The following is a 21859-nucleotide window of genomic DNA, read 5'->3' as shown; positions in this document are numbered from 1 at the left end:
AGAGAAGAAAAGCTGCAGCTCATCATCCACAGAGAAGAACAGAGGTGCAAACACACACACACACACAAGCAATCACCTTTAAAAGAGGTGTTGGTACCTGATGTGTGCACGTAAATTACCTTCCTGAAGAAGAAAGGAAACTATGAACCAGTAAACGTGTTGCATGAAAACACACACACACACACACACACACACACACACACACACACACACACACACACACACACACACACACACACATCAAACAAATCAAACAATAGCACTTTCTCGTGTGATCAATTTCACACTTTGATTTACAAGAATCCAAGGGCAAGAAAGTGTCAGATTCACCATCATTCATGACAGTGACCAGGCCTTTATGAAGAAGTTTAAAGGAACACAATACAAAGTACAATCATGCCAAAGCCTATTGACTTATTTGACATATCAGAAAGAATGTGACATATCAGCGCTAAGCTCCAGTCTTTGATAAATTCATAATGTGTGTTGCGGTTCATTTTGATCGTCAAGTAACCGTCAGGATCATCACCTGCAAACGGAAAATGATAAAATATAATAACAGATCACAGAAGAAGTTGCATAGGTTTTTTACACTGTGGTCGCTTTGTGCTGTAAAAACAAAAAAAGGTGCAGTTGTATTTTAGCTGGACTTTTAAAAAGGGAGGAAGGAAATGCTGTTTTACTGTTTATGCACACACACACACACACACACACACACACACACACACCTTTTTCAACCTTGATAGATGTGAAACTTTACGGGGACTTTTGAGTAAAACTTCCTGCTTCCTTTGAACAGTTTCAAAGAAAACTTCACATCAAACAGTCGTGGAAACACATTATGTTATATGATTGCACAAAAACTTTTTTATTATTATTATTACTCTTATTTTGAAGGTACAGACAAAGCTCATGTTTACATTCATACAGTCGACTTGATACAGGATGAAAACTCATGGAAGCATAACTGTTATCAGGTGTGGTGTCACTCCGAAGAGTCATTTCAAGGCGTGAAGGTGAAGTCACAGTTTTTTAACAAACATCGCAAAGCAGGATCGCAAACAAAACCACACTAGTTGTAGACAGTTCGCAAACAGTGTGTAACAATCCATTTAGTTTGGCAGAACACGCTTTAGCTCTACAGACTCTTCTCATCGTGTCTGTGACATTCAGCTTTCGGCCACCGGCTCCGATTGAAGATTTTTAGAAAATGTAGTTTATTTTTTATGAAATGTAAATATCTCAGAAAAGTGGCCATTGTAGGTTCTGGGCAAAAGTAAGAGTGAATTTACTTCATATGGAGGTTTGAGTCACAGGTTCGGTTCTTACTCGACCAGTTGCCGTGTGTCTTCTCCGTTCTCTTTCCTGTCAATAAAGGGAAAAATGCAACAAAAGGGAATAATAATAATTCCCACTCTAAAATGTATAATTTCTTTTCTCCACAATCGTTAAGTGACCCCCCAGTGAATCACTGATGTAGAACATCACTAATCATCAAACTTACATCTGTAAAATGCTCCCTGGGAATTTCCACAACCTCTATTTTCAAGTTCTTCTAACTTTGAGCAATACTGAGATGTGAGATGCGGTCGGCAGGAAGAGAAACAACCAGGTGCACTCGTTGACATTTCCCTCAGTTTTGCTCTTGTGTCGTTCGCATTAGTACATGATGAACAAACAACGTTCCCAGAATAACTCTGACAAACTTCATCTTGAGCAGAGAGAAGACCTGTGCACGTGTAGAGGAGGATACACAACATCCTGGACATGGAACAACATCCTTGTGTCCTTGCTGTACGAGGGGCCGTTGTAGCTCCTCTGCCATTTACCAGTTTGAAACGTTCTGCTAACTTCTGCCAAATTCACTGGACTGACATTACCCCACATCACCTGTGGTTGTTGCGTGTTTACGCCACTCGAATAGCTGCGTATTCCGAACAGTCCTCCGACCTCCGGGGCCGAGCGGCGGCCCCTGGTGGCAGCTGATGGTTGAGTGCCGCGTACACGACTCCGCTCCCGTCCTCCACCGCGTTCCTCTTTCTCTTGCTGCCTCCCTTCACCTTGCTGTAAACCTGATCTCTTGGTGACGTCAACTCGTCGGGTCGCGGGTCTTTCGGTGCAGATAAACGAGATGGCGGGGCAGAGGGGCTCGCTCTCGGCCCGGGCGGGGGGCCGCCACGTGTGAGGGGCCTCTCGACCATATGGATTGTCGCGTACTGCACACATCCAAGAGAGAATATCACATTGCATAGTAGGAAGGACTTAAAATGGGATGAGGTGGATTTAAGTTTGAAATGTACTCGTCTTACCTGACATTCACTTTGTGTCCCTTTCTTTGATTTCCCTGCAAGAGTTTGACAAATTGATTATTGTTTTCCGACTCATTGATTTGTATTGCATGGTGCCATTATTGATTTTCTTTTAAAAACAGTTCACCTTTGCACCATCGCATTGATACGACAGTTATAACGATCGCTACGGTGACGAATCCCACGATCCCAGCAGCAGAGGACATGTACATCCACATAGGTTTTAGGGCCTCTGGGTTCGAAGTTTTGGGAACTGTAAGGAATAGGAAGGAATTCGTATCAACTACAGTGTTTCAGTGTTTGAACCGTTTCATGATTCAGATAAAGTGAAGGCTTACTTGTGTTATTCTTCCTTGTATGTTCACCACCACCTACAAAACAACACAGCGCTATTGTTTTTATTATTATATGAATTTAATATCAGATATATTTTACATTCTGGGTCCAAACACAGTGCTGCTCTTGTACTTTTATTATACAATAGCGGTTATTAGAAAAATAAGCTTCACAATATGTATAACTGTCTATGTATGTGTATATATTTATTTATTTCAATATCTCCATATACAAAATGCACAAACACGATACTCAAGTACTTTTCTCTCCAAATAGCATGTCCATCTGCAGTGAAAGATCTATATTATGTACCTTGATTTAATTTTATGTGGCTGTATCAAGTGAATTTCCCCGGCGTGGGATCAATAAAGTTTATCTTATCTTATTGTATTCTTATCTTTTTGTGTCGCATTGTGTCCTAACTTATCTTTCCTTCTTTTTATCTTATCTTATCTTAATGTGAGCACAGGTTTCTTAAGTCACACTCACCATGGACAGAGACGTTGATGGCGTGACTCACATCATTTCCCACTCGACACTGATACAGACCTGAGTCGTTGCTGAGTATTTTTTGGAAAATCAAAAACGATGCCCCCTCTGAATGGTTAAACTCTTTCCACTCTGTTCTAATGTGACTGCTACGTCCGACACTGATATGTTTATAAGTTTCATTCAGCAGCTTGAACCAGGTCACTGTTGGTACTGATTTATTGCAGAAATCTACTGTGCAGTTAATGACAAGTTCTTGTCCAAGTGAGGTCTCGTAGGCCGTGTTGCGGCGTACTTTGATCATTGGGGTACAGCCCGAGTCTTCACCTGCAGAAGAAAAATGACAATACGAGCAGATTACAAATATATAAAATGATAGATTCTTATAGAACACGTTTTATAACGAAGGGTCAATGACAGTTGCTATGTTTGTTATATCCCTTGACAATGACCTTTGAATTTGTGAAGAAAATTAGCTGAGGTTGAAGGAACTGAAAGTGAAGTCCACGTTTCATGAGGAACTTTAAAACCACATAGATCACTTTTACCCATAGACTGTGAGTTATCCACATCATAGCAATTTTATTTTATTTTATTTTATGCAGGTCTATTGTGTCAATGTCCTATATGAATAAACATATGTAAAGATAAGTAGCAGAAGGTTCTCTACCTGTGAGGACTCAGCGGATCAAATGTGTAGATGCATGTTTTTTAACATGATTATTACTGACATTTTTATTATAAATCAAATGATATAATTAGAAATATCACTTGCCCACAGTGAGTCATCATCAAATAATACACATCCTGCCCACAGACCACGATAAGAACCTTTATGCCCATAGACTGTGTATAAATACATGAATAAAACTAAATTAATTCACATAGTCATTAGTGTTTTTAAAAGATGAAAATCATGCAGGTAGTTCTTATTGCAAGAGGACGAATTAAAACTCAAAACTATTACCTCCCTTGTAATCAACACTTTGAACATGAGTTCCATTTGAAAATAACATTATGTGTCTTGCTTTTGGAAATTTGTTCTTTTCTTAAAGTTGGAGAGAAAATCTCTAATTGTTTCCATCAAGCGCCCACACATGAAAAACAACCTCCTGTTGAGACCGAAAATGAAGTTTTTTATGCAACTGAAACTGTTTTTTTTGGATTTTTACATTTCTCAGTTCAACATACGTTCGTTTTAGATTTCCCCTATTTAAAACAAAAAGTTGTGCCTTTGACGCTTGAGGCAGAATCACGCTCCAAATGTTATCGTGAACAAATCTACTCTGATTACTGATATCAGCTAGGACTTTTACTCGAGAGAGATGGAGTTTGACAAATAGATAAAAACTTAGTTTTTCCAAAATCTGAATCCAGTGTGGACTTGAACGCGGCACTTCTAAATTCACGACCCTCAGAGAAATCTGGCCTCCGACCCTTTTGGAAAGGCTTCGGATTACAAAGCTCTCCAGACAGAATAAAACAAGCTGACTGTTTATATTCGAGAAGGAAGGAAAAGCAGCGCCACAGAAATCCTGAGACAGCACGACACACACAAAAAATCACTTACTGTCAGCGTTTAAGGTGAGAACCAGCGCTGCCCAGAGGGACACATGCAGGACGGTGATCCAGGGGTGAGGCCTCATGATGGGAACTCTGGTGAAGCCTCCTGTCAGCTTCCAAATAAGCTCCTCCAAGTGCATCATAATAGAGAACTACATGCTATAACTGCAAATGCTGCTTCCTCTTTCTCTCTTGCGTCTTGCCCCTTGAAATGAGGGGCGGTGAAAGCACTGGAGGTGAGTCAAGGTCAGTGGGTGGTCTTGGTTCTGCAAATGATGCAGGTCCAACACGGTTCCCACGGATTCAGGCGCACTCTCCCTTTCACTCCCTTTCTCATTTCTGACTATTGTTTCAGTCCTCGCACCTTTACGTCTTCATCATTGTCGGAAGCGTTTTCAAGCTGACTCCCCCCCCTCTCCCTTCCTCTTACCTCCGTCATGTGCATCTGCAAATGTGCCCGGCCCTGTGCACGGCTGTGTGGTTACAGCAGAGGATGTACAGTGCACTGAGGAGGAGAGGGGGGATACTGTGGCCTCTTGAGCTTTGATACCTACTCTGTTGATGTTTGTGTGTGAGTGAGTGTATTTGTGTGTGTGGTTACTGCCTGTGGACTGCTTATCAACCAATGAATCTTTCAGGTTTCAAAGACCACTCCACCAATTTGTCCCATTAACCCATATGATTTGTTACTATTGTGTTTAACTTCTGAAAAAAGGTTTGTGAATCTAAAATTGAATTCTAATGAGGTCAGGGTTGAATAGATGAAAACACATGTGACAAAAAGTCAGGGCATCTGAACCTCTGCTGCTTTCACTATTTTCTTGAACTAAAGAAATAAATACAGACACGGTGAAGCACTGACATCTGGGTAAACACTTGAATAACAGCACTGCATTCAAAATTGTTGAAAAATAAAAGCACATCAGCATCCGTCCACTGCAGTGTCCAACCTAAAACATTCATCCCAACTCCTTATGTGCAATATTTATTAATTGTACTACGTGTGAAATATCTATTTATTCTATTAGTGTTGCAATACTACTCCCTTCATATGCAATATTATTTTATTCTGTAAATTAATTGGCATCTGCAGGCTTGCTTCAACAAAAATATCTGGAATCTTGAATATCGTGTACATTACAGGGGGGATGAAAATAAGTAAAACTAACCCTAACATTTTATATTCTATTATTTATATTATCTTAATCATTAATCATTAATCATTATACATGTTGATGTGGAAAGATAAATAAATGTATAAATCATTTGATACAACTTTCTATATAGGAAACGTTTCCTGAACAACAGCGCACACGTGTGGCGCTCAGGGGAAGTGCAATCCGAAAGCGCATGCCAAACTCTGTTTACGTCATGACGTACATCACTACGTCCGCGACGAGCCGAAAATGGCGGAGTACCTGGCGTCCATTTTCGGCACAGAGAAAGACAAGTAAGTTTTATTGAGCATTTCACGCAACAGTCTCCTTCGCGGTGAGTTTACCGTGACGTGTGTCAGCAGCGGCTCCTTCCGGTTCACTCACAGGCTCCGGTTGTTACCGCAGCGCCGCTGAAACGCCTCACACAAGCTAACATTAGCAACAGGAAGCTAACGCCGAGCTAATGCTTTGAATGAAACTCATGAACACACCTTAGCTCACTTGCAGCCACTGGGTGCTGCTGGTTTCCAGACAGATGTTTAACAACACAAACTCCTCACTGTGTTTTTGGCGAACACGTGAATACGAGGAGCATACGAGCTTTTTAGAAACACAGGGAGCGAGAGGCTTGGTTAATACATGATGTTGTTAGCATAGCTGCTGCTGCTGCTTCTCTCAGGCAGCTGGAAGCTTCCTGCTCGTTTCAGAGGGTGAAACTTTCCCCAAGTTACTAAACCAGCCACGTGTGTGTGGTCCTTGTGCTCCTGTAACAACAGTGCGGTGGATAGTTTGAAGTGTGGGTGTGTGGTGGGCTCACATGCTGCCCTGTTGCCCCTGAACCCTGAGCTACAGAGGTTTAAAGGCTCAGTGTGTCACATTGAAGGGATCTGTAGGCAGAAATGTATTATCAAATAATACAAGGGATGTTTTCACTACTGCGTTTCATCTAAATTGTAAGAATTGTGGTTTTATTTACCCTGGAATGAGCCCTTTATGTTTAAACACTTCATATTTACATCAGGAGCGGGTCCTCTCTACGGAGGCAGCCATTTTTGTTTTTTACAGTAGCCCAGACTGGACAAACTAAACACCCTTTGAGTTTTTATGACAGCTGAGGGCTACTGGTTCTCCTTCATGTTTGGAAGGGGAGGGGGGGATGAGGGGTGTTCAGCTGCAACATGCAATTTAACCACCACTCACACTGAGCCTTTAAAAGATGATGCTATTCTCTCTTTTTCCAGGGTCAACTGTTCCTTCTATTTTAAAATCGGGGCTTGCAGACATGGAGACCGCTGCTCGAGATTGCACAACAAACCGACCTTCAGCCAGGTGAGGATCCCACCGAGGTTTCCCCCCTAAAACAAAGGCTTCATTCTGCAAGATTGACATCTCACTGCTAATCAAAACAGCACTCGGAGCATATACATCCGCCAAGTCCCAAATTTCACACACCCATAGATATCAGTCCCCTTAATGTGCCTGATTCATTTCATCTACATCCATGAGTTACTCCCTGAGAAATTGGTGTTAAAAGCACCGTATCTCACAATCTTCAACAAAGTGAAAAAAACTACTGCTGGATCCCCACCGACATGTCACTGGTGCTTCCCTGACCCACACATCATCCTCCCACTAGGTTTTGAGGTAAAACGCACTTTAAGATGCATACAAATCTGATCTGTTTGAAAATGTGCACGGTTAATATATGTTGCTTTCAATCCCATGCTTTTCATTTGTGAACTTCTTTGATAAAACATTTTGTTCATCTACGGGGAAATTATACTTATTAGACAGTCTTTGTACGTGGGTTCAGGGGCTTTGCTGAATATATTCTGGAAAAAGAAGAATCTTATTTGTACAAGTGAAATGCTGTTTCCCTCTGATCCCTGGTGTAAACTACTAAGTAGACAGAACATATTAGTTCACAATAAAGTGCGAAATTATTGGATGCACGGTATAAAGGATGTGAGTAGTGCAAACTGGAATAGTGCTGAAGTGGTTTGAAAAGTGCAAAACAGATGTGGTATGATAGCACAGTAAAAAGAAAAGTTTATTATACTTGCTGCAACCCCAGGCCTGTTCACAGGCTAGTATAACTTTGGCTTCAGGAGGATTTCATGGTATGACGAGCTTGACCTACACACCTTACCTGACGTGTAATCACCATTGTTTTCTTTTCTTCAGATTCTTGGCAATGAAGGATCTTGTGCCTGCATGACTGTCAGAATGTAAACAAGCTAAACTAGAAGTTGGTGTAAACAGAAATGGCACAAAACCATCACACAATCTGGTTTGACCACTGTTTCCTTTTTTTCCTCTGCAGACCATCTTGATTCAGAACATCTACCGAAATCCCCAGAACAGTGCCCAGACCGCAGATGCTTCACGCTGTAAGTTGAAAATAAATTGCCAGTTTCTTTAAAGTAGAGTTCACGTCTAGTTGAGTGATGATGGAGACCCAGTTGGGACGTCATAATCTCCCTACTGTTCAAATCATTCATCTGTTATCACGTACTACCGATAGACCCTTTTCACAGCAGCCAGTTTGACATGAAATTGTAGGTAAACACAGGTGTTACTTATCACATCCATTAAGGTTTTGTACCTAAATACAACAGAACCTTCTTTAATGTGATTAGTGACACCTCTGTTTACCTACTATTCCAGGTCAAAATGGCTGCCATGAAAAAGGTGTATTATAATAAGCACCAACTCCTCCTTCTTCCTCCGCTGTGTAGATGACGTGTGTCAGAGTGTCAGAGTCACAAGCGCTACTCAAACCTAAAGAGCAGCACCCACAGATTATGGAATTATCGCTTCTCGAGTGTCTGTGTTTGGTGTGTACATAGAGTCCAGTGTAGTAGAGCTGAAGTAGAACTTTTTGTTTTGCTTATATTCTTTAGTTTTTTTCATTTTGTCTTTCACGTAAAGTTTTCTATAACTATCTGAGTCTGACCCGAACTTGACCGGCATCGTTTTTGTCTGTCCTTTTCCAGAAGCAGTAAATGTAAGCTGCACTGAGTTTATGTTACATGTTACTGACACGCGTGGTTACTGCTTGTTTTCCCCCGATTACAGACATGTGTAGTGTAAAAGAAAAAAAATCATCCCAGACAACTGATCTGAATCATCATGTGTTAGATATTTCTTGTTTTTCATCTCCATAATAAAACCTTTGGTCAACTGTTGCTGTGGAAAACACTCAAACAAGCATGTTTGGCCAGTAGGTGGCGATAAAGTCTATACCAACAATCTCTCAAATACCAGAGAAAATCATTGCGAGGATGCTCAGTGGGCTTATTATCCTGTCAGACAGTATGTAGCCACTATTGATGTTTCTGGCGCATAGTCATAACACAAAGCAACAGTGGGCATAAGATTAGACAATCCTTTATCAGTCCCTCAACGGGGAAATATACTACATGCAAAGTAACGTGTGATGCCATTGTTTCCCAAATGCTGTGTTTTACATGCAAACAATGACGTGTGTAGGAAAATCTTAGTTTTAGCGACTTAAAATACAGTTTCCGTGTGGACAAGAGGCTCAATTTAACAAAATATCCACATGAGTGTGGACAGGGGCTGAGAGGGATCAGCTGTAGGTTTGCTTCGGTGAAGTAGGTCAAGTTACCATAAGAGAGAGAGAGAAAGACATGCATCCAGTAATATGCAGAATTACCTCTTTGATAAATGTTACCTGTAAACATGGCTCAGAGTGTAACTACAATAGCACGAAGCATCATGCTATGTTGTTACAGTTTTGTCGTTTCCTGGATTCAAGGTGGAAGGGTGATGATCTTGTGACGACTTCCTTTCCACCTGTATCTCTGCTCCAAACTCCTGCAGGTAAAAGGTGATGTCATTTTTACCACCTCATCAATGTTTTTGTCATATTAAGCATGTGTGTGATGTGTAAATCCAAGATGAGCATGTTTTTCAATATTAAAATGCTAAATCTAGCGCCATATTCCATAAAGAAAAAATGGCTAAACTAGCTTCTTAGTACCAGAGCTTATTGTATTATTGTTGCTTGTTTGTTGATACCTGTCAATTTGCACTGTAAACATTAAAGGTGATATTTTAAATCAATAATTGCTACATTAATAGATTTTGTTGTTTCCATTTGCTTATTAAATCATGTAGAGTTGAGACTATTTTTTGTAAAACACAATTTATTTAACAACTGGGTGATGTCTGAGCTCGAGTTTGATTATCAACTGGAAAGTAACCTCCATCCCTTCCCCGCATCGGTTTGTACATGTGGTTACGTGACGTGTGGTTTTATTTCTGCTTCCTGTTTGTCAGTCGGCCGGCTGTCTGCTCCCCAACGCACCAAACACCGTGTCCAGAGAAGAAAAGCTTCAGCTTATTGTTTTGGAAATTTATCATGAGATTTGAAATAATGAGTTTCTTAGACCGGAGTTTTCTTTGAGTTTTAATTGTTAGCTCTGCAGAGGGTTACACAGCCAGCAACATGGCTCAGAGTGCAACCACGAGTAGTTAAAAAGGAAGGTTTTTATACAATGTGATGAACAGAAAGCAGACAGGAAATGTCTACTTTGAGGTTGCATCCGCTCAGTGCACAGAAAACAGTCAAAACAGTAGCAAAACATTTACACTGTGCTCATCAAACTGAAGATGCTTTGTGCTGTAAAATCAAAAAAAGGTGCAGTTGTATTTTAGCTGGACTTTTAAAAAGGGAGGAAGGAAATGCTGTTTTACAGTTTATACACACACACCTTTTTCAACCTTGATAGATGTGAAACTTTACGGGGACCTTTGAGTAAAACGTTCTGCTTCCTTTGAACAGTTTCAAAGAAAACTTCACATCAAACAGTCCTGGACACTCATTATGTTATATGATTGCACAAAAACATCACATTATTATTATTACATTCTCTTATTTTGAAGGTACAGACAAAGCTCATGTTTACATTCATACAGTCGACTTGATACAGGATGAAAACTCATGGAAGCATAACTGTTATCAGGTGTGGTGTCACTCCCAAGAGTCATTTCAAGGTGTGAAGTCACAGTTTTTTAACAAACATCGCAAAGCAGGATCGCAAACAAAACCACACTAGTTGTAGACAGTTTGCAAAAAGTCTGTAACAATCCATTTAGTTTGGCAGAACACGCTTTAGCTCTACAGACTCTGAGGACTGAGGACTTCTCATCGTGTCTGTGACATTCAGCTCTCGGCCACCGACTCCGATTGAAGATGTTAAAAATACACTCTAGCACACATCAGGACTGACATTACCCCACATCACCTGTGGTTGTTGCGTGTTTACGCCACACGAATAGCTGCATATTCCGAACAGTCCTCCGACCTCCGGGGCCCCTCCTCCGCCGCGTTCCTCTTTCTCTTGCTGTCTTCCTTCACCTTGCTCCACTTTGGTGATGTTGGGTCGCGGGTCTTTCGGTGCAGATAAACGAGATGGCGGGGCAGAGGGGATCGCTCTCGGCCCGGGCGGGGGGGCCGCCACGTGTGAGGGGCCTCTCGACCATGGGGATGGTAGCGCACTGCACACATCCAAGAGAGAATATCACATTGCATAGTTGGAAGGACTTAAAATAGGATGAGGTGGATTTAAGTTTGAAATGTACTCGTCTTACCTGACATTCACTTTGTGTCCCTTTCTTTGATTTCCCTGCAAGAGTTTGACAAGCTGGTTATTGTTTCCGACGCATTGATTTGTATTGCATGGTGCCATTATTGTAATTTTTTTTTAAACAGCTCACCTTTGCACCATCGCATTGATACGAGCAAAGCATAACGACCGCTACGGTGACGAATCCCACGATCCTAGCAGCAGAGGACATGTACATCCACATAGGTTCTAGGGCCTCTGGATTACAAGTTTTGGGAACTGTAAGGAATAGGAAGGAATTCATATCAACTACAGTGTTTCAGTGTTTGAACTGTTTCATGATTCAGATAAAGTGAAGCCTTACTTGTGTTGTTCTTCCTTGTATGTTCACCACCACCTTCAAAACAACACAGCGCTATTGTTTTAATTATTATATGAATTTAATATCGATATATTTTACATTCTGTCCAAACAGTGCTACTTTGTACTTTTATTATACAATAGCGTTATTAGAAAAATAATTTTCACAATATGTATAACTGTCTATGTATGTGTATATATTTATTTATTTCAATATCTCCAAATACAAAATGCACAAAAACACGACACTCAAGTACCTTTCTCTCCAAATAACATGTCCATCTGCAGTGAAAGATCTATATTATGTACCTTGATTTCATTTTATGTGGCTGTATCAAGTGAATTTCTCCGGCGTGGAATCAATAAAGTTTATCTTATCTTATTCTTATCTTTTTGTGCTCGCTAGTCTCTAACTCATTCTTTCCTTCTTTTTATCTTATCTTTATCTTAATGAGCAACAGGTTTCAAGTCACACTCACCATGGACAGAGACGTTGATGGCGTGACTCATCATTTCCAAATTCGACACTGATACAGACCTGAGTCAGTTGCTGAGTATTTTTTGGAAAATCAAAAACGATGCCCCTCTGAATGGTTAAACTCTTTCCACTTGTTCTAATGTGACTGCTACTGCTGCCACTGATACGTTCAGTTTCATTCAGCAGCTTGAACCAGGTCACTGTTGGTACTGATTTATTGCAGAAATCTACTGTGCAGCTACCACAAGTTCTGTCCAAGTGAGGTCCTCGTAGGCCGTGTTGCGGCGCACTTGATCATTGGGGTACAGCCCGAGCTCCCACCTGCAGAAGAAAAATGACAATACGAGCAGATTACAAATATAAAATGATAGATTCCTTATAGTAAACACGTTTATAACGAAGGGTCAATGACAGCTGCTATGTTTGTTATATCCCTTGACAATGACATTTGAATTTGTGAAGAAAATTTGCTGAGGTTAAAGGAACTGAAAGTGAAGTCCACGTTTCATGAGGAACTTTAAAACCACATAGATCAGTTTTACCCATAGACTGTGAGTTATCCACATCATAGCTATTTTATTTTATGCTGGTCTATTGTGTCAATGTCCTATATGAATAAACTTGACTTTACATAAGTAGCAGAAGGTTCTGTACCTGTGTGTACTCAGCGGAAAAATTCATATCAAATGTGTAGATGCATGTTTTTTAACATGATTATTACTGACATTTTTATTATAAATCAAATGATATAATTAGAAATATCACTTGCCCACAGTGAGTCATCATCAAATAATACACATCCTGCCCACAGACCACGATAAGAACCTTTATGCCCATAGACTGTGTATAAATACATGAATAAACCTAAATTAATTCACATAGACAAAACTGTTTTTAAAATATGAAAATCATGTGTAGTTCTTATTGCAAGAGGATGAGTAAAATCAAAAGTATTACCTCCCTTGTAATCAACACTTTGAACATGAGTTCCATTTGAAAATAATACTGTCTGCTTTTGGAAATTTTAAAGTTGAGAGAAATCTTAATTGCTTCCATCAAGCACCCACATGTAAAAACAACCTCCCAAGTTGAGACCGAAAATGTAGTTATTTATGCAACTGAAACTGCTTTTTGGGGGATTTTTACATTTCTCAGTTCAACATACGTCATTTTAGATTTCCCCTATTTAAAACAAAAAGTTGTGCCTTTGACGCTTGAGGCAGAATCACGCCCAAATGTTATCGCAAATCTACTCTGATTACTGATATCAGCTAGACTTTTACTCTAGAGAGATGGAGTTTGACAAATAGACAGAGCCCCAACTTTGTTTTTCCAAAATCTGAATCCAGTGTGACTTGAACGCGGCACTCTAAGTTCACTGCAACCTCAGAGAAATCTGCTCCGACCCTTTTAGAAAAGGCTTCGATTACAAAGCTCTCCAGACAGAATAAAACAAGCTGACTGTTTATATTCGGAGAAGGAAGGAAAAGCAGCTACTACAGAAATCCTCTGAGACAGCACGACACACACAAAAATCACTTACTGTCAGCGTTTAAGGTGAGAACCAGCGCTGCCCAGAGGGACACATGCAGGACGGTGATCCAGGTGAGGTCACATAGAACTCTGTGGTGAAGCCTCCTGTCACTTCCAAAATAAGCTCCTCCAAGTGCATCATAATAGAGAACTACATGCTATAACTGCAAATGCTGCTTCCTTTCTCTTATGTCTTGCCCTTGAAATGAGGGGCGGTGGAAAGCACTGGAGGTGAGTCAAGGTCAGTGGGTGGTCTTGGTTCTGCAAATGATGCAGGTCCAACACGGTTCCCATGGATTCAGGCGCACTCCCTTTCACTCCCTTTCTCATTTCTGATCATTGTTTCAGTCCTCGCACCTTTACGTCTTCATCATTGTCGGCAGCGTTTTCGAGCTGATTTCCCATCTCCTTCCTTCACTTCGTCATGTGCATCTGCAAATGTGCTCAGCCCTGTGCACGGCTGTGTGGTTACAGCAGAGGACACACAGCCACTGAGGAGGAGAGAGGGGGATACTGTGCCTTTTGAGCTTTGATACTTCCACTCTGTTGATGTTTGTGTGTAGTGAGTGTATTGTGTGTGAGTGTGTGAGTGGAGTGTATTTGTGTGTGTGGGTTACTATCAGGCAAACACCATCAGCCTGTGACTGCTTATCAACCAATGAATCTTTCAGGTTTGAAAGACCACTCCACCAATTTGTCCCATTAACTCCACAAGGATTTGTTACTATTGTGTTTACCTCTGAAAAGGTTTGTGAATCTAAAATTGAATCTAATGATGTCAGGGTTGAATATGAAAACACGTGACAAAAAGTCAGGGCATCTGAACTTCTGCTGCTTTACCATTTTCTCTTGAACTAAAGAAACAACACAGACACGGTGAAGCACTGACATCTGGGTAAACACTTGAATAACAGCACTGCATTCAAATTGTTGAAAAATAAAAGCACATCAGCATCTGTCCACTGCAGTGTCCAACCTAAAACATTCATCCCAACTCCTTATGTGCAATATTTATTAATTGTACTACGGGGAACATCTATTTATTCTATTAGTGTTGGGTAATACTACTCCCTTCATATGCAATATTATTTTATTCTGTAAATTAATTGGCATCTGCAGGAGTTTGCTTCAACAAAAATATCTGGAATCTTGAATATCGTGGTACATTACAGGGGGATGAAAATAAGTAAAACTAACCCTAACATTTTATATTCTATTATTTATATTATTCAATCATTAATCATTAATCATTAATCATTATACATGTTGATGTGGAAAGATAAATAAATGTATAAATCATTTGATAACTTTCTATATAGGAAACGTTTCTGAACAACAGCGGCACACGTGTGGCGCCTAGGGAAGTGCAATCCGAAAGCGTGACGCAACTTGTTTACGTCATGACGTACATCACTACGTTCAGACGAGCCGAAAATGGCGGAGTACCTGGCTATCCATTTTCGCGACAGAGAAAGACAAGTAAGTTTTATTGAGCATTTCACGCAACAGTCTCCTTCGCGGTGAGTTTACCGTGACGTGTGTCACAGCGGCTCCCTTCCGGTTCACTCACAGGCTCCGGTTGTTACCGCAGCGCCGCTGAAACGCCTCACACAAGCTAACATTAGCAACAGGAAGCTAACGCCGAGCTAACGCTTTGAATGGAACTCATGAACACACCTTAGCTCACTTGCAGCCACTGGGTGCTGCTGGTTTCAGACAGATGTTTAACAACACAAACTCCTACTGTGTTTTTGGCGAACACGTGAATACGAGGAGCATACGAGCTTTTAGAAACACAGGGAGCGAGAGGTTTGGTTAATACATGATGCTGTTAGCATAGCTGCTGCTGCTGCTTCTCAGGCAGCTGGAAGCTTCCTGCCTGTTTCAGAGGGTGAAACTTTCCCCGGTTACTAAACCAGCCACGTGTGTGTGTGGTCCTTGTGCCTGTAACAGTGCGGTGGATAGTCATGTGGGTGTGGTGGCTCACATGCTGCCCTGTTATTCCTGAACCCTGAGCGCCACAGAGGCTTAAAGGCTCAGTGTGTCCCATTGAAGGGATTCAGGCAGAAATGTATTATCAAAATAATACTAGAGATGTTTTCACTACTGTGTTTCATCTTAAATTGTAAGAATTGTGGTTTTATTTAATTCTTGAATGAGACCTTTATGTTTAAACACTCATACTTACATCAGGAGGGTCCTCTCAATGGAGGCAGCCATTTTGTTTTTACAGCCTCAGACTGACAAACTAAACACCCTTGAGTTTTTATGACAGCTGAGGGCTACTGGTTCTCCTTCATGTTTGAAAGGGGAGGGGGATGAGGGTGTTCAGCTGCAACATGCAATTTAACCACCACTACACTGAGCCTTTAAAAGATTATGCTATTCTCTTTTCCAGGGTCAACTGTTCCTTTCATTTTAAATCGGGGCTTGCAGACATGGGAGACCATGCCCGAGAGATTGCACAACAAACCGACCTTCAGCCAGGTGAGGATCCCACCGAGGTTTCCCCCTAAAACAAAAGGTTTCCATTCTGCAAGATTGACATCTCACTGCTAACAAAACAGCACTCGGAGCATATACATCCGCCAAGTCCCAAATTTCACATTACTCCATAGATATCAGTCCCCTTAATGTGCCTGATCTATTTCATCTACATCCATGAGTTACTCCCGAGAAATTGGTGTTAAAAGCACCGTGATTCACAATCTTCAACAAAGTGAAAAAAACTACTGCTGGATCCCCACCGACATGTCACTGGTGCTTCCTGACCCACACATCGTCCTCCCACTAGGTTTTGAGGTAAAACGCACTTTAAGATGCATACAAATCTGATCTGTTTGAAAATGTGCACGGTTAATCTATGTTGCTTTCAATCCTATGCTTTATTTGTGAACTTCTTTTGATAAAACATTTTGTTCTATCTACGGGAAATTATACTTATTACAGTCTTTGTACGGGTTCAGGGGCTTTGCTGAATATATTCCTGGAAAAGAAGAATCTTATTTGTACAAGTGGAAATGCTGTTTCCCCGATCCCTGGTGTAAACTACTAAGTAGACAGAACATATTAGTTCACAATAAAGGCTAAATTATTGGATGCACGGTATAAAGGATGAGTAGTAAACTGGAATAGTGCTAAAGTGGTTTGAAAAGTGGAAACAGATGTGGTAAGGATAGCACAGTAAAAAGAAAAGTTTATTGGCACTTGCTGTAACCCAGGCCTGTTCTACACAGTATAACTTGGCTTCAGGAGGATTTCATGGTATGACGAGCTTTGTTCCATACACCTTACCTGACGTGTAATCACCATTGTTTCTTTTCAGATTCTTGGCAATGAAGGATCTTGTGCTCTGCATGACTGTCAGAATGTAAACAAGCTAAACCCAGAAGTTGGTGTAAACAGAAATGGCACAAAACTCACACAATCTGGTTTGACCACTGTTTCCTTTTTTCCTCTGCAGACCATCTTGATTCAGAACATCTAACAAATCCCCAGAACAGTGCCCAGACGTAGATGCTTCACGCTGTAAGTTGAAAATAAATTCACAGTTTCTTTAAAGTAGAGTTCACGTCAGTTGAGTGATGATGGAGACCCAGTTGGGACGCCATAATCTCCCCTACTGTTCAAATCATTCATCTGTTACGCACTACCGATAGACTCAATAGCAGCCAGTTTGACATGAAATTGTAGGTAAACACAGTGTTGCCTATCACATCCATTAAGGTTTTGTACCTAAATACAACAGAACCTTCTTTAATGTGATTAGTGACACCTCTGTTTACCTACTATTCCAGGTCAAAATGGCTACAGAAAAGGTGTATTATAATAAGCACCAACTCCTCCTTCTCCGCTTTCGTGTGATGACGGTGTCAGAGTGTCAGAGTCACAAGCGCCACTCAAACCTAAGGAGCAGCACCTACAGATTATGGAATTATCGCTTCTCGAGTGTCTGTGTTTGGTGTGTACATAGAGTCCAGTGTAGTAGAGCTGAAGTAGAACTTTGTTTTGCTTATATTCTTTAGTTTTTTTCATTTTATCTTCATGTGAAAGTTTTCTGTAACTATCTGAGTCTGACCCGAACTTGACCGCAGAATGCTTTTGTCTGTCCTTTCCAGAAGCAGTAAATGTAAGCTGCACTGGAGTTTATGTTACATGTTACTGACACGCGTGGTTACTGCTTGTTTTCCCCGTGTAGAGTAAAAAACAAAATCAGCCCAGACAACTGATCTGAATCATCATGTGTTAGATATTTCTTGTTTTTCATCTCCATAATAAAACCTTTGGTCAACTGTTGCTGTGGAGATTCTCAGGTATCCTGTGAATGCAGCTTTATCCATCACATAAGTAGCTGGAGCGCGGTGCCGTTTCCTGACAGCAAAATATCTAATCACATATTTTTTCCTCCCCAGCTCTATTTTTGGTTGGATTCCATATCACAGAAGTTTACGTTTTGTATTTCAGACCATTTCCCTCTTGAACATTTACCTTCATAACCTTCAAAACTCAAGTCTGCTGGTGGTTTGCACTGTAAGTTCTCCCTTCATCCGCAGGACCCTCCAGCACTGACCACTTGATGCACTGTGTCACACCTCCCCACATAAATCTGGTTTAGTGTAGGAATATGTCCTCTCGAGACGTCTAATGCGTCACCTGATTTCCTGCAGTTAGAATAGCTGGCCTCATGCTGTTTTGCATGTTTTCCTGTCAAATGCACCCGAGGCTCTGCGGTGCAGTAGAGTGCACAGGACAGCTTTGGTTTCAGAGCCTATGGTACAGATGTGATAGACTATGTCAGCTATAATTAACTCAGTGTTCCTGTGTTGCTTCCTTTGCACTCAGCAGTTTCATATTGACTACATACTATTTGTGTGATATAACAGTCGTGTGGTATTACATCATGGCCCCTCTGTACATGGTTACACATTTAAAACATTGGCAGATGTCATTTAAAAGTAAAACTCCCAACCAGGAGAAAACTAAGGCCTTGTCTTCACTGCTGCCATAATTGTTTTTGAACAAATATTTTCCCCTTGACTTTACAAAATATCTCTGTCCATACAATATCACAAAAACGCTCAAACAAGCATGTTTGGCCAGTAGGTGGCGATAAAGTCTATATCAACAATCTCTCAAATACCAGAGAAAATCATTGCAACGATGCTCAGTGGGCTTATTATCCTGTCGGACAGTATGTAGCCACTATTGTTTCTGGCGCATAGTGATAACACAAAGCAACAGTGGGCATAAGATTAGATAATCCTTTATCAGTCCCTCAACAGGGAAATATACTACATGCAAAGTAACGTGTGACGCCATTGTTTCCCAAACGCTGTGTTTTACATGCAAACAATGACGTGTGTGTAGGAAAATCATAGTTTTAGCGACTTAAAATAAAGTTTCCGTGTGGACAAGAGGCTCAATTTAACAAAATATCCACATGAGTGTGGACAGGGGCTGAGAGGGGTCAGCTGTAGGTTTGCTTCGGTGAAGTAGGTCAAGTTACCATAAGAGAGAGAGAGAAAGACATGCATCCAGTAATATGCAGAATTACCTCTTTGACCGTTGTTATGAATGTTTCCAGGTAACATTTATCAGAGTGTAACTACAATAGCACGAAGCATCATGCTTTGTTGTTACAGTTAGTTTTGCCCGTTAACACATCATGAAGTACATTTAAACATTTTCTCCAAACACTTGTAGCTTTGCCTTGACTGTTGCTTGTTGACGTTCGCAGGTGCCGTCAGTGACGTGGAAATGCAGGAGCACTATGACGAGTTCTTTGAGGTGAGTGACCTTTTGTGCTTGTTACTTGTCTCCATTCCACATGTTGCAGGACACAACCTCGCCGCTGTGTTATCTGCCTCTTGTGACACTTTGCTGCTGATAGGTGCAACATGACTTGCCAAAATGTGGCCAGTTTTTTGCTGATGCAGGAATCCTTTATTTGGTCCGAAGCAAATATTTACACAGCCAGGATGGAAGTACTTTACCTCATGGAAAATTTCAGATACAATTAATGAACAAATAGATTCTCATTGTGGTAATATTTGAAAATAAATGTAATTTTAATCCACAGGGTTTACCCACCAGTAAATTGGTTTTAGTGGTCGACTGGATTAACAGATTTTCTTGTTAGCGGCTTTTAATTTGAATAAATGCTAAAAAGAAACTGTTGGACAGTTTGATTATTTATCTCTTTTTTTTTCAAAACAGGAGGTGTTCACAGAGATGGAGGAGAAGTACGGAGAGGTGGAGGAGATGAACGTGTGCGATAACTTGGGCGACCATCTCGTCGGCAACGTCTACGTTAAGGTTGGTGATGGATCTGAATTTATTAACAAGAGGAGGAACTAATATGTCGATTTAAAAAGGTAATATGACTGTAGTTAAATGAAGTGAAATCCTGCATTTTTAAAATACTTCCAACTTAGAACTGTTTAATTTGTGCTCCAGATACAATACCATAAAGTTAATTAACTCTCCCTAGTTATTGCCTAAGTACAGTATCCTCTGCGTGTAGTTCCGTCGTGAGGAGGATGCAGAGAAAGCAGTCATGGACCTGAACAACCGCTGGTTCAATGCTCAACCCATCCACGCAGAGCTCTCCCCGGTCACGGACTTCAGGGAAGCTTGCTGCCGCCAGTATGAAATGGGGTGAGTGACGCAAGGAAAAGTGGAGGAGCTTTTCTTCACAGCAGGTGATTTAATACAATATTTCTATATCAGGTTTATCCGAGAAGCAAATTTATATTAAAGAGCTTGTGTGATGCCGCAGGGTAAAGTCAGAAAAACCAAGATAAAGCTCCACTGTTTATCCTGTAACTAAAGCTGGATTACAAACCAGTTCAATCAGTGAGTTGGCCTGAGGCTCCAGAATACCATGAATTCTGAAAGCTACAGGTTTACCCTGCTTAAATGCACAGGGCTCATTTCATATGAATATACACCACCTGAAGCACAGTATCCACTGACATGAAAGGGGCATGAAGTGTTCAGCTTGTTTATGTTCTTGTTTCACGGTGTCACCGGATTCAAGGCTAACATGTTTTAACTCTTGATGGACTGCCTTCCTACAGAGAGTGCACCCGAGGTGGTTTCTGCAACTTCATGCACCTTAAACCAATATCACGGGAACTTCGAAGGGAATTGTATGGCCGCCGGAGGAAAAGGTATGGGAATCCAGAAGGTGATAGTTTTTCTATTTGAGGAAAGGTGTTAATTTGGAAGTTAATCCTTTCTTTTCTCCCTGCAGGCACCGCTCTGGCTCGCGCTCCCGGGAACAACGCTCCCGCTCCAGGGATCGACGGCGGGATCGTGAAAGGCGAAGGTCGAGGGATCGGGAGCGCTCTGGAAGGTTCTAAAGGAAGCCAAGACTGTCCCAATGTTCCCACAGCACATCCTTCCCTCTCCACCCCAGCCGTGATGACAAAGTTATTTTCTTTTTGGTGAATTGTATGAAGGTTTTTTTTGTTTCTTTTATTCCCTTTTTTAAAGACGAGCTTGTGTCGCTTTCTAAATAAAACATATTTGTAACTCAGAAGAACATTACATTATTTCTCATGTAGGGATTTATGGGAAGCGTAAAGCAAAACATGCTTTACTTCATCATTTTATTTTCCATGAATGCACACGTTGAAACCAGTGGTGAAAGATTAATTACATCAAGTAACAGGTAATTTGATAAAACAAATTTTAACTTATGACAAACGATTTCGGATAAAACTATCTCCACCAACAGCCATGTTAAAGTTTCCTGGTTGTGGCTTAAAAACGTTCTGTCGTTATCCGGCTGACAAACAAACAGACGAAAACAACTAAAGTGTTACGGGTACATTTCTTTACAGGGTCCAAACAAGGACACGCTGACTTGACATTGTACCGGACTAATTTCCAGCGAATCAAATTGATCTATGACAGGGAACGTTATCAATTATTCTTATCGGTGTTCCAAAATTCATAGATCACCTTCAGTGAGCATGGCAGCTGTCTTAACACAGGAAATGTCTTCTCTCTAAATTTGAGGGAAAAGGGCAACAA

General features: G+C 40.9%; 3 protein-coding genes across 10 annotated transcripts; 1 reads left to right on the top strand and 2 right to left on the bottom strand.

The window, feature by feature from the left end:
• Positions 1-839: 839 nt before the first annotated feature.
• On the bottom strand, positions 840-5268 carry LOC118103158 (B- and T-lymphocyte attenuator). The gene is made up of 6 exons (XM_035149776.2): positions 4705-5268; positions 3135-3461; positions 2648-2680; positions 2437-2562; positions 2310-2344; positions 840-2216 (listed from the first exon to the last, which is right to left on the bottom strand). The coding sequence occupies exons 1-6, from the start codon at positions 4838-4840 to the stop codon at positions 1908-1910; spliced, it is 966 nt and encodes a 321-aa protein (XP_035005667.1). The 5' UTR covers positions 4841-5268; the 3' UTR covers positions 840-1907.
• Positions 5269-6041: 773 nt separating this feature from the next.
• Positions 6042-21359, top strand: LOC118103611 (splicing factor U2AF 35 kDa subunit). 8 transcript variants are annotated; one of them, XM_047339139.1, is made up of 11 exons: positions 6098-6147; positions 7096-7183; positions 7416-7498; positions 8039-8082; positions 8178-8244; positions 18284-18349; positions 19557-19606; positions 20036-20134; positions 20343-20476; positions 20899-20991; positions 21075-21359. In XM_047339139.1, the coding sequence occupies exons 7-11, from the start codon at positions 19577-19579 to the stop codon at positions 21181-21183; spliced, it is 465 nt and encodes a 154-aa protein (XP_047195095.1). In that variant the 5' UTR covers positions 6098-6147; positions 7096-7183; positions 7416-7498; positions 8039-8082; positions 8178-8244; positions 18284-18349; positions 19557-19576; the 3' UTR covers positions 21184-21359. The 8 variants fall into 8 exon arrangements, with proteins under 8 accessions (XP_047195093.1, XP_047195094.1, XP_047195099.1 ...); XM_047339138.1 differs by lacking the exon at positions 7416-7498 and having other exon boundaries at positions 6093-6147; XM_047339141.1 differs by lacking the exon at positions 8039-8082.
• LOC118103586 lies at positions 10739-12340 on the bottom strand. Its single transcript, XM_047339145.1, has 5 exons — positions 12288-12340; positions 11813-11845; positions 11600-11727; positions 11474-11508; positions 10739-11380 (listed from the first exon to the last, which is right to left on the bottom strand). Exons 1-5 carry the CDS (start codon positions 12319-12321, stop codon positions 11092-11094), a joined length of 519 nt encoding a protein of 172 aa, XP_047195101.1. The 5' UTR covers positions 12322-12340; the 3' UTR covers positions 10739-11091.
• Positions 21360-21859: the final 500 nt, after the last annotated feature.

This window comes from Hippoglossus stenolepis, chromosome 24 (genome assembly GCF_022539355.2).
Source record: "Hippoglossus stenolepis isolate QCI-W04-F060 chromosome 24, HSTE1.2, whole genome shotgun sequence".
NCBI classification, from domain to species: Eukaryota; Metazoa; Chordata; class Actinopteri; order Pleuronectiformes; family Pleuronectidae; genus Hippoglossus; species Hippoglossus stenolepis.
This window is presented reverse-complemented; position numbering and strand designations above follow the sequence as displayed.